The following is a 13421-nucleotide window of genomic DNA, read 5'->3' as shown; positions in this document are numbered from 1 at the left end:
CATCAGATCAGTATGAGGGCAGAGGATGTTGAGAAGACAGCTTTTCGGTGTCACTATGGTCATTTCGAGTTTATGGTTATGCCATTTGAGGTAACCAATGCTCCTGCTACTTTTCAGAGTTGCATGAACCAGGTGTTCAGGGGGCATTTGAGGAGATTCGTTTTGATTTTCTTTGACGATATTTTGGTCTTTAGCAGGACATGGGAGGAGCATTTGCAACATCTTGAGGAGGTGCTATCTATCTTGGAGAGAGAGTCACTATATGCCAAGGAGTCTAAGTGTGAGTTCGGGATGACAGAGCTTTTGTACCTTGGTCATATTATCAGTGCAAAGGGAGTTCGGATGGATCTTGAAAAGATTAGAGCTATTGTTGATTGGCCCACGCCTACGAACCTTACTCAGCTTAAGGGGTTCTTTGGCTTATGTGGTTTTTATAGGAGGTTTGTTAAGGGGTTTTCTCAGACAGTTGCTCCTTTGACAGATCTTACTAAGAAGGGGGCCTTCATGTGGACAGAGGCAACACAAAGGTGTTTTGAGCATTTCAAGCAGGTGATGTCTTCATGCCAGTTCTAGCTTTACCAGACTTCACGAAGCCTTTTGAGCTTCATTGTGATGCATCAGGTGATGGGATTGGAGCAGTATTGATGCAGGAGAAGCACCCCATCGCTTTTGAGAGTAGGAAGCTCCGAGGTGTGGAGAGGAGCTATTCTATTTATGATCGTGAGATGTTGGCCATCATGCATGCCTTGGCCAAATTCCGATCCTACTTAGTTGGAGGGAAGTTTGTGATCAAGACGGATCACAACAGCATAAAGTATTTCATGAGCTAGCGAGACTTGAATGACAGGCAGTAGAAGTGGGTCACTAAATTGCAGGCTTATGACTTTGACATTGAGTTTGTCAAAGGGAAGAAGAATGTAGTAGCTGATGCCTTATCCAGAAGACCTCACATTTGTGTTCTTGCAGAGATTACAGGAGATTGCAGGGATAAGATTATAGCAGAGTATGTCGGAGATACTTGGGCTTCTGGTTTGATTTCAGGTACTATACGGGATGATCGCTATGAGGTGATAGATGGATTGATTAGATTTCAAGTCAGGGTTCATTTGATTCCGTCATCACAGTTGAAAGAGGCGATACTGAAGGTATTTCATGATGCGCCAACAGCTGGGCATCCAAGGGTCTTCAAGACCTACAGGTAGATCCGAGAGTGGTTCTCATGGAGGGGGCTCAAGGATGATGTTCAGAGGTATGTTAGGGAGTGTGCAGTGTGTTAGCAGAATAAGGGAGAGCACACGTTTCTTGCAGGTTTACTACAGCCCTTGCCCATTCCGGACAGGAAATGGGAAAGTATTTCAATGGACTTTATCACTAGGTTACCACGAGTGCAAGGGAGAGATTGCATCTATGTGGTGGTAGACCGCTTAATGAAGTTCGCTCACTTCTTTGCTATTCCGTCCACTTACACAACAACACAGGTGGCAGATCTTTTCTTCAGAGAGATATTCAGGTTACATGGGCTGCCTAGATTCATTGTCAATGATTGAGATAGTAAATTTATGAGTATTTTCTGGCAAGAGTTGTTTAGGTTGTGGCGCACACATCTTACACCTAGCACTAGTTATCATCCGCAGACAGATGGGCAGATAGAGATTGTGAATAAATGGGTGGAGGGATATTTGAGGAACTATGTGACTACACAATAGAGGGCTTGGGTTAGATGGTTGCATATGGGAGAGTACTGTTACAATACTACATATCATATGTCCATCAGGATGACACCCTTCATGGCACTTTATGGTTATGAAGCACCAAGCTTCATGGATTTGGTTTTGGGAGACAGTAGGGTGCCCAAAGCCAAAGACTTATTGTAGGATAGTCAGGATATCCTGAGAGCGCTCAAGGAGAACATACAGCAGGCTCAAAATCAGTAGAAATTGTATGCTGTTCAGCACAGGGTAGAACGCAGTTTTGAGGTAGGGGATATGGTGTACTTGAGGCTATAGCCATATAGGTAGTCATCGCTCAAGAGGAGCGGAGCAGAGAAGCTAAAGCCTAGATTTTATGGTCCCTACAGGGTGATTCGCAGAGTGGGCGAAGTCGTCTATGAGCTTGAGCTTCCAGAGGGCAGTCGGGTACACAATGTATTTCATGTGTCTAGGCTTAAGAAAGCTATTGGTCAGAGTGTAGTACCTTCTGTAAATTTACCCCCTTTGGATGAGGAGGGGAAGCTCGTGTTAGTACCTGAGGCTATTCTAGACACCAGAGAGAGGAAACTCAGAAACAAGATAGTGAAGGAGTATTTGGTCAGATGGAGAGACCTGCCGGAGGAAAATTCTACGTGGGAGAATGAGCAGGTGATACAGTAGGCTGGACTAAGATTGCTTGAGGACAAGCAATTTCAAGGGGGGCGGACTGTAATGCCCCCACTTTAGTAGTTGACCAAGCATATGTGCGTTAGCCTAGCTCTACATGGTCGCGAGGGCTAACGAAGGGTTTAAAGGGATCCTGGAGTGTTTTGGCCTAGTCATTTCCAGTTCGGGCCAAAACGGAGTTGATTTACTTAGTTTCGGGCATACTTACTATATTTAGTAAGTCAACAAGACACGACGGAGGCTAGTTTTGGTGATTGGATTCGATACTCCTTGGCGAGAGCTTTCCGACGAGTTATCAGTTGTGCTATTCGGAGTCCGATTGCTAGTATATTTTAATGCCTGAAGTGTTATTAAAGTAACATTTAATTTAATTGTAAAATATTAAAGTGTCACTTTAATATTTATTTTATGGGGATGCGTGCAAATCAAAGGGGTATCCAAGGGAGACATAAGTGAATATTTTAATATGTTTTATATTTCACATGTTTTATCCCACATTGCTTAAGTGAGTTGGGTCGACCCTTGGAGAAAGAATAAAAGGAAGCTTTTGTGGCTTCATTCAGCATGTTGAATATGAGAAGAATTGGTATGTGTGAGTTGCAGATCCGTTCTTGGCATTAGAGGACGTCTATCCTCTCTTGTGACATTCTAGAAGTCATTCCCTTGGGGTTTGGCCTTTGGAATCCATTGCTATCAGCTTCATTATCAGGCAGATTGGGTGCATTTCCAGCTATAGGCAGATTTAATGTTTGTTCATATCTTCTTCCCTACTTGTCCGATGCTTATGCCATTTTGAGGAGATGATTTTATGAAGATATTGGACTATTCACGCGGGTACTATTCATGTCACTGTAGTAGCAAGATGGAAAATGATTGCTGGAGTATTATGTCAATAATGCTGGAATAATTAGTGAGTTGATAATTTGCCATGTATTTGATTTTATTAAAATCTGAAAATAACATCTTATCAGCAGTAGTTCAATTTTCAGTTTGCATATTATTGTAGTTTCATTCTTGTCCATATTCTATGATTTCAATTCCATGTAAAACAAACCAACATTTCATTTCTGGAGCCATAAGGGAATTTAGAACATTAAACGGAGAAATAAGGAGTTGGATGCAAACTGTTTGATAAAATTCCTAGCAGCAATTGGTATGGTTTTTGGGCATTCTGGGGTGTCCATTACAGTCATCATACCATTGTGAAGACCATGGTTGTTGCCAAGAACACCCACGAACTGAATCCCGCCGAGCTACGAATGATCATCCAGAAGTTCGAAGGATTCATGTCTTCGCATACTGCAGCTTAAGTGTTTTTCAACACTTAGTTGTATTTTTCCATATTTGTAATCTTTTAGTTGTAGTTTTTCTTTTGACAAGTTACATGTAAAAGCCTTTTGTAAATTGCAAGTTAAGTCTTAACTTGCACTTTTTTAATTACATGTAAGGCAACTTCAAGTTGAGTTCAGTTAAGATTGTAGTTGGAATAAGTCTTGGTTAGTTATTGAATAAGTCTTGGTGGCTTAGAGAATCTCTCAAGTTAGTTAGGATCCTCCCACCTTTTTCTCAAGGCTCCTCTTCTATAAATACTCGAGGGGTTTATTGTAATCTTTATCTTTTGGAAAGCGAGTAAAGACTGCCAAATTTGCAGCAAAGAAGTCTTTGAGCTTTTATGTGTAAATTGAAGAATTGAAAGGAATAGAAGAAAATTGCTCAAGCTTTAAGTCTTTGTGCTACATTCTTGAGTTTGTGTTCCATATTACCTTTCTTGCAAGTGTTTCTTTGAGAACTTAATCGAATCTGATTTGCAATCTTTGAGCTGCAAGTATTGGAGAATAATTTAGTTAAAGTAGAAGTTCTATTGGGAAAAAGCTGTAAGACTTTGTGCTTACACTTGTTCTTAACAGAGTTTAGAAGTAAGTAGATTTTATGAGAAATAGTTGTGAGTCTTTGAGCTCACACTTGTTCTTGTTGTCTTGCGTAGAAAGAATAAGATATTTCAGTCTTTGTGCTGTTATAATTTGTTCTTAATAAAATTAGTATAGAAAATGGTAGATAGGACTTCACATAATCAAGACTTTGAGGTTGATATTGCTGTCCCGTCCTGAAGAAAGTGACAGAAGTCTTTGAGCTTTCAGGAAACTTTATTTCCTTTCTCTCATTTCATTTCGAAAGTTGTTACTACTGTTTTATATCAAATCGCTATCACTTTTCTGTGAAGAGAAAAGGATATTGCCTTTCTTGAAGAAGAAGAAAGACTGTTGTCCCATCCTATTTTGTTTTTAAAGTTGTAGTTAGATAGGGGGAGCCTTCCCTTAATTAGGAGGGTTTTACTCACACACTATTATTGAAACCACAATTTTGTATATTTCCCCAAGTGTACAAAATTTTCAACCAACACACCAAATTAACTAGGCCAGAGTAGGGAACATTGCAGAGTTCCATAATTGCATACCACTAGTATATTGTCCTTCTCTATTTCAATGTGGTGTCTCTTCTTTGTTTTGCATCATAATTTTTTTAACTTTTTGTCCTGGCAGTTAGGGTCATGGGAGTAGGCACATATTACTTGTTTCATGTCTTCAATTAGACAATCCTTTGCTTTGCATGTTAGGAGAGGTTGTAAGGGGGAGTATCTTGCTTGCGTCATCCTAAAATTGTTTGATCAATCTCCATTATCCTTGACCATTCCATGATAGACATTATTAGGTCTTGCATTGCCGATTCATCAATAATGGGTTATGATCCTTTTGGTTCTTTTGGTCCAATTCTTATTGCAGGTACATGACCATGCTGTTTTCCATTAAATTTCATCCTTCATTGAATCATTGGGTGAATTCTTTCTTACTTGGATAATGGCACTTAGTTATTGTAGTTCCAGGCTTTTATTCCCCTTTCGTTTTTGTTTTTTTTAATTTGATTTTTCTTTTTAGCTTTTGCTTTTAGTTAGTTTTATAGCTTAGGGTCCTCTTACCTTTCTTCTTCCCTATTGTAATTGGTTATGTTTTGGAGTCACATTGGACACTTCATTAATTGGTTGACATTTATATTTTTTCTTTCTATCTTTCTTTTCATCTATTCTTTTAATGATAGAATAAACAAATGATAAAGACTATTGTTACAGATGTTCAAATTTTCCATATGTCCACGACTTCAGCTGTTTAGCTTCTACAAACAAAGTAGCCAAACCTAAGCTAATGCTTGTACAGTATAGCCAGCATAGCAATCTATAGTTGATTATTTTAATCAAACACTTTTAATAGCAAATTATCATTGGATGAGGCATGCAGGTACAAGACGTCAACCTGGCTGTTGGTGTGAGTGGCAATCTTGGTGAAAGAATTATAGAAGATGTGAATGGATTTTCTCTTGTTATAAGGAGATCACTTCGAGATTTGTGGCATCAGATTCCAAGCATTGAGGCAGTCATCAAGGTATGCTACAATATTGAAAATTTTATATGTAACCGAATAACACTTTATTTGGTACATAATAGGGCAAATTATCTTTTATAAAACCTTCTTAGATCAATTTCCTTGTATTTGTTTGATAAAATACCGTTGATTATCAATATAATTGTATGTTTTATAGAGGACATTTCCTAGATATTATTTTCTACAATGTTAATCTTTGCAGATAGAAAAGCTTAATGTGACCATGTCAGACAAGGAGTACCAGATTATAACAGAGTGTGTAACGACCAACATTTCTGAAACTCCAAACATCCCCCCGGCCTTAGATTTTGCAATAGAAAATGCTTCCGACATTGAAATACAGCAGGAGATTAGAGAGGTTCCAGATATTGGAAGAGAGGAACCGTCAGTGGGGGAAGCTTGGACAACCATGCAAGTTATTGTTGATATTAACCAGGTTGAGCTAAGCTTACATACTGGAAGATTAAGAGATTCTCCACTTGCTACCATTCAGGTATTTTTATTATCCAATTCTGATAAATTGTAGCTTGTATTAGATGTCCTCTTTATGCAGTTGCAAATGATTAGTATGATTTAAGTAAAATGATATTGTATTGCAGATCAGTGGTGGTTGGGTGCTTTTTAAATCTAACTCGGAGGAAGAAAGCATAATTATGGCAACACTCAAAAGCTTCAATGTAATTGATGATCGTCAGGGTACTCGAGAGGAATTCAGGCGTGCAATAGGGAAATCTGACAATATTGAGTATGCTCCTCTTGACTGGGTTCATTCAAATATACAGAAAATGGAGGATCATGGAAATGAACCCCTTTTGCAGGGTTATGATTGGAAACCTGTTATAACCATGCTCATTCTTGATGTCAAGCTTAATCGATCATCACAAAAAATTTCAATGTGTATTCAAAGACCACAGTTACTAGTGGCACTTGATTTCTTACTTGCTGTTACTGAATTCTTTGTACCTTCTATTCTGAGTGTTCTGTCAGATACTAATGCCGAAAATACCATGGATATAAGCAATGGTATCATTCTTGATCAAGTGCTTTATTGTCAATGTCATGATGAAGTCACTATTTCCCCCATACATCCACTAGTTGTAGATGATGGAAGATATGATTCTTTCATTTATGATGGAAGAGGGGGACGTCTTCAGCTGGCAAATAGAGTTGGAGTAGATCTGGCTGAGCCTTCCAAGGAAGCATTTGTGTTCATAGGAAGTGGCAAAAAACTTCAATTCAAGAATGTGATTATACAGGTTAGAGACCTGTGAAGGAAGCATTTGATAATTATTTTACATTTGTTTAATTATTCTCAAGCTCATATATTTATACACAATTTCATTTAGAAGAAGTCTTTTTGAGTCTCTAGGTTCATTGTATATTTTCTCTTTTCCTAATCTGAGATGCAACTTATGAATGCATTATGCAGAATGGAGAATATCTAGATTCATGTATCTTATTAGGAGCTAATAGCAGCTATTCCGCTTTGGAGGATGATGGTGTTTTCCTGCAAATGAATAGCAGCGATTTTAGTGAAAGTAGTTTGCATGAAAGATCAAGTAAGGATTTGTCCGTGACACAAAGCAGACATGATGGCAACACTCGCTTGGATTTGATTTTTGACTTGCAGGTACCTAATGTGCTTAATTTAAATATGCCATTCTTTTTCTTTTTTAATGATTTTACAAGGAATTTACATATGGGCTCTTTAAGACATTTAATTTACTTTGAAATCATTTAAATGATTAATATAAATCTACACCGTGAAAAATAGATGAAGAAATATGCCAATGTTACCTTCTGTGAAACAGACATGGAATATTTATTCATTCTCTTTTCATTGTTAAGGGGTTTTCCTTACTTTGAGCACAAAGAACAGAAGATTTTTTAAAATTTAGCATGTATGCAATCTCGTTCAAGTACATTAATGTAAGTGTTAGGAGTCAGGACCATGTCTAATCATTGTAGGATGGGGGATATGTTTCTAGGGACATGTCTGAATGAACCCATCAAATAAAAGCTCAATTTACACTTTCTACACATCTTCTGAGTGGACTCATAGAATCAAGTCCCATTACTTTGAGATCTGTTATGTAAATTAGGGAATAATACTATTGTAATGTCCAGAAAGGCTTCTCCATTTTATGGAATGAATAACATATTTTCATGTGTTCTTTCGCAAATAATGTAGGCTGCCATAGGATTCTAAGAGAATATATAATATTATGTCTTAATCGATTGTATCCTATTCCCTAATTAGCACTGATCAGTACTCTAGGAAGTTCCTTGAGCATGGCACACCTTCAAAAATCATGGTCTAGTGCTATGTTGTATAGTAACTCATTGACAACTTAGAATGTTATGATTTGTTCACAATCTATTCTTTGTTGGTGTGTTCTGAAACTCGGGAGATGGATTCAAATTCTCTGTATCAAAAAATGTTACTTAATTTTTATGTTAATATTAATTTCAGAAATATCACAATTTCTAACTGCTTGGTTGTGACAAGAATTGTATTTTTTTTTTAATCCTAGAATCAGCTTATGATGCTGCTATATTTTATTTTTCTTTCAGGCAATTGGTCCAGAATTCACCTTTGTTAATAATTCAATAGACAATGAAGTATCAGCTATTGCTGCGGAGAAGCTTTTGCATGCAGAAGTGGACATATTTTCCAGGTGCTTTTAATTCCTGTATAAAGAACTGTTATATTCTATATTATAATAATTCATATTTTAGAAGAACAGTTATCATCTGCATTCTTTTAGGTTCTTAATAGCAACTGAACTGTTTGATTATAATTTGATTTTGACAGTAGATGCTTCCAGAGTACAAGATAACCTTGACTATTACAAATCACTGTTTTAAGCCACACGGTGCTTAAATAGTCAAGTTTAGTACTTTATTTCATTTAATGGAGTTTTTTCTTGTTTATGTAGAATATCCATATCTGTTTACAGATCTCACCATTACAACATTCTCTGTAAATGATGAGCCCAAGAATGTTGTTCGAAAGTGAATACACATCATTTTATGTCTATCTTAAGTAATTTAAAAGGAATAAAAACAACCCCTTATTATTTTTTTGGCAGTTTTTTCTAGTCAAGGGGGATTTCACGATGTAATTTTGTGTGTCTCATTAATGGATGTATCTTATCTTATATTTCTGTGCAATGTTCTTACATGGTATTTTCTCTTGAATGGAATAGTGAGGTATTTAATATTTATGTCTAATGAAAATGTAAATAGGTTCTTTCAAATACAAAGTTAAGAATTTTGGAGTCATAATTGGATAAGATATATGGTAACTGAGCATTAATTCGTAGCACTCAACAAAAGGAGATCTATTACATATTTCTCAGTATGGAAATCAAGATCAAATGAAATGGGATACTTTTCAGCATCCAAATCATTTTTCATGAATTTAAAGTTCTATGAAAAATGAAGGGATAAGATTTTTCAATCCAAGATAGGTTTATTTTGTTTATATTTGTATGCAATATATATCTATAATCATTTTCCTTGTAGAGAGAAGTTTTTGGAATTTTAGGTTTCTGTTCTATAAAATGTGTAATTTGTTTCTTTCACAAAAAAAATATAGAATTTTGGAATCACAAATGTAAATACTATTGTTGGAGAAAAGGTATCTCTTTAGAGATTTGTGCTTCTTCTTAGATAGCTGGATACTTATCGTTCTGGCACCCAACTTAGGGAGATTCTCTACTTATATCTATGTAGACAAATCAAGATCATATAAAATATGATACTTGTTAGCATCTTAATTGATTTCCATGAATTGAAGGCTGCACAAAATATGAAAATGGGGAAAAATAAATTTCTCAGATGGATTCTCAGCATCTTCTGTGTCCTTTCCCCCTTATTTTATGGTAGTTTAGTTTTGGCTTTGGCTGTTCAGATATCTATAATTTCCCATCCCTGATTATGTTCTTTGTGGTTTTTCAGGTTTACATTAAAGGGGGACAATATAGACCTAAATGTCAGAGCCCTTGGATTGACCCTTGAGGCCAGTAGCGGTGTTAGAGTTGTTGAGCCGTTTGACACAATTGTTAATTTCTCAAAGGTCTCCGGAAGGACAAACATTCACATAGCTATCTCAGAGATGTTTGTGAATTTTTCATACAGCATATTGTATCTCCTTGTAAGGATTCAGGAGGATATCTTTGCCTTCCTTGCCATGTCATCAAAGAAATCAACAGTGATGTGTTCTCAATTTGATAAAATTTGGGCAGATGAGAGTAGGTTCCTCATTGATTGTCTCTTATAAATTTTATTTGTGAATGGAAAATATACATAGCTTTGGTGGCATTGTGGCTTAGGATGTGTGTATTTATGATGTTAATTGTCATTCTTTTGTTACCCAGGGAATTCTACTAAGCAGAAGTGTGCTTTTTGGAGGCCCCAAGCACCACCTGGTTTTGCAGTTTTAGGGGACTGCCTGACACCACTGTGAGCTCCTTTTTCTCTATATGTTAAAAAGTTTTAGCTATTCTATTTTGGGGTTATTCTGCTTCCATATATGTAATGATCCTTTCCATCTTAAAATGCCAGTGATGAACCTCCTTCAAAAGGTGTTCTCGCATTGAATACCAGTAATGGAAAAGTAAGGAGACCTTTAAGATTTGAGCTCATTTGGTCATCTTCAAAGGAGTACTCTTTAGTGAGACAAGAAGGTTCTCAAGTTGATATTAGAGAAATCAATATGTGTACAGATTTGGACCGACCCCCTGATCAAATGGTTTGTAGTGTTTGGATGCCTATTCCACCTCAAGGTTTTGTTGCACTTGGTTGTGTTGTCTCTACAGGAAGGGAGCAGCCACCATTGTCTTCTGCCCTTTGTGTTTCAACTACTCTAGTAACACCTTGTCCACTTAAGGATTGCATATTCTTAGATCCTTCAAAATTGTAAGTCGTTTACTTCTACGTATTGCAGATTTGTAGTTATAGGCTACTACCTCACTAAATCGAAATCTCACATATGCATAGATTTAACTTTTAACTGTTTCCCTGACAGGCATTGCTTTGTTGCTTCTTTGACAGGGATACTGAGAGAGAAAGGCCTGCATTTTGGCGTGTTGACAATTCTGTAGGAACATTTTTGCCAACTCAATCTGAAACTGGGCATGGAAAGTTGCTAGCCTATGACTTCCGCTTCATCATTTTTGGTTACAATGATGAACATTTGCAAACTTCCATTCCAAAGCCTGTTCATGGCAGCAATCTTCCTACCAATGAAGAAGTTATGCATTTAGAACGGTCCGCATCCATATCATCTGGTAGAAGATATGAAAGTGTAGCACAGTTTGAATTAGTCTGGTGGAACCGAGGGAGTAGTTTAAAGAAAAAAGTTTCTATTTGGCGTCCTCAAGTTCCATCTGGATATGTTTACCTTGGTGATATTGCAACCCCAGGGTAAGGCATATGTTCACTTCTTCACTGTGGTGCAATTGTTATAATATTTTTCTTGATTTTGTACTTCAAGTGACTCCTAGTAAGAACACTTCTCCTTTTTTGAACTTATTTGGAATGCAGATTTGAGCCTCCCAATGAAAGCTTGATTCTTCATGACCTAAATGATGGGGTTCTCTTGAAACCACCATTGGACTTTATAAAAATGGGACAAATATATAAACATAGAGGTGTAGAAAGTATCTCCTTCTGGTTGCCTCAGGCTCCTCCGGGATATGTTTCCTTGGGATGCATCGCAAGCAAATCTCCCCCAAAACTAGGTGAATTCAACTCATTGCGATGTATTCGTAATGATTTAGTGACTGGAGATCAGTTCCCTGATAACAGTATTTGGGATACAACTGAAATTAAACACACGAGAGAAGACTTTAGCATATGGATGCTAGATAGTGAGGTGTAGTATGCTGTTTAATTTGTGCGAACGTATTATCTAGATTCTTATTATATTTTTTTGAATCTGACCATTTGAGGCAATTTACAGGCTGGTACATTTCTTGTAAGAAGTGGAATAAAAAAGCCACCAAGAAGGTTTGCCCTGAGACTGGCTGATCAGACCAATTCCAGTGAACCAGATGACTTGGTAATTGATGCACAAGTACAAAGGCTCTCAACAACTTTTTTTGATGATTTTGGGGGTCTGGTAAGCATTAAATGGGCAGAAATGATGCCATGTGACAGTTCACTTGCATGTACTCTCATATTATCAGTGATAGAAATGACTATGTAAATCTTATATCTCTTTAGTTGTGAAGCATATGATAATGATTAAACCATGGAAATCAGATCAGCTGCTGACATTGGTTTCCACTTTTTGTTTGTCCATGCAGATGGTTCCGTTGTTGAACATTTCTTTCACTGGTATCATGTCGAGTTTACATGGAAGACTTGATCACTTCAATTCGACAGTAAATTTGTCATTAGTGACAAGATCATACAATGAAAAGCACGACTTTTGGGAACCCCTCATTGAACCTGTGGATGGATTTGTGAGGTATGATTCTATCTATCAAGAATGAGCTACTTCATTAGTCATCTTGCTTGCATCTCCTTAGAATCCTTTTTCACATTGAGCTATCATTCCTCTAATTAGAGGACTACTTTCACTGCTCTCTACCAATGAAATAAATAATTTTCATTTTACTTTTGACCATCCTTTTCTCTCCTTTATAGTGCTGAATGTCTTAAAAATTCAAGGAATGAATTGCAGAAAAATATTGAACAACACCATATTTGCAAAATATAGGAAGCACATGCTCTTCTAAGATAAATGGCAGCTGCAAATTCCTGACTGTAGCAAAAGAGTACTCAGACAACGGTGGCTCTTTCTATTACATTTTGAAAATAAGAATTATATTTTTTGGGACAAGGACTATAGGCTAAAAAATAAGTATAATGGTATGTTGCGTCTAGGTACACAACATGGACCCTCCCTTAGAGAGATTTATACCCAAAGCTAGTAAAAGACAAAATACTTAGTAATGCTTTGAAATTACAACTTACAAATGTATGAAAATGGGGCTCCTTTTTCAAACTAGTTGATGACATACATGTTTTGGCATATTTTCTCAAAGCCTTGGCAAGCTTGGATGCTTTACCATGAATACTTCATAATTGAGTGCTGGATCATCTATTGACAATCCCTTCTGCTTCACCTTCCAAAATCAGATTGTTATATTTTGCAACACTTTTGCCTCTTTCCTAGTGACCCCTTGCACTTTTAATATTATTATGCCTTATACATTTGTTACTGAGATTTTTGTCTATGGTACTGTGCGTTCCCACTTCCCTCAGTCATAATTGGGAAGGCACCATGGATTCTCCCATTGTTTGGGATGGCAAATGCACATGTCACTTCACTAGCATTGGCCGAAATCTTGTATGGGTTATGGAACAGTGATTGGAGCTTCTGCTGGCTCTTATCCTTTATTGTCATTTGTTTTTATGGATGCAATGGAACAAACATCATGTTCACCATTTTTTTTTTTTTGATAAGTCACAGCCAAAGTGGTATATTTTAGCTTTTCCTTGGATCTAAGAACTAGTTGAGTAGACTAGAACCCAAGACCTCCCATGTAGGAGGCTCACAGCTAACTGCTGCATTGTGGGGTCATCCCCCATGTTCACC

General features: G+C 37.0%; 1 protein-coding gene across 2 annotated transcripts in view; it reads left to right on the top strand.

Annotated features, from left to right (window-relative positions):
* LOC131078906 (uncharacterized) overlaps positions 1 to 13421 on the top strand; it is a 336457-nt gene that overhangs the window by 187316 nt on the left and 135720 nt on the right. For both annotated transcript variants that reach the window (XM_058016735.2, XM_058016736.2), the window contains exons 30-41: positions 5666 to 5809; positions 6012 to 6302; positions 6409 to 7065; positions 7239 to 7439; positions 8384 to 8487; positions 9773 to 10065; positions 10192 to 10276; positions 10379 to 10732; positions 10868 to 11239; positions 11360 to 11690; positions 11778 to 11936; positions 12124 to 12287. In XM_058016735.2, the coding sequence (XP_057872718.2) occupies positions 5666 to 5809; positions 6012 to 6302; positions 6409 to 7065; positions 7239 to 7439; positions 8384 to 8487; positions 9773 to 10065; positions 10192 to 10276; positions 10379 to 10732; positions 10868 to 11239; positions 11360 to 11690; positions 11778 to 11936; positions 12124 to 12287 (3155 nt within the window). The remainder of the gene's footprint in view (positions 1 to 5665; positions 5810 to 6011; positions 6303 to 6408; positions 7066 to 7238; positions 7440 to 8383; positions 8488 to 9772; positions 10066 to 10191; positions 10277 to 10378; positions 10733 to 10867; positions 11240 to 11359; positions 11691 to 11777; positions 11937 to 12123; positions 12288 to 13421) is intronic.

Source organism: Cryptomeria japonica, chromosome 2 (genome assembly GCF_030272615.1).
Source record: "Cryptomeria japonica chromosome 2, Sugi_1.0, whole genome shotgun sequence".
Classification (NCBI taxonomy): Eukaryota; Viridiplantae; Streptophyta; class Pinopsida; order Cupressales; family Cupressaceae; genus Cryptomeria; species Cryptomeria japonica.
This window is presented reverse-complemented; position numbering and strand designations above follow the sequence as displayed.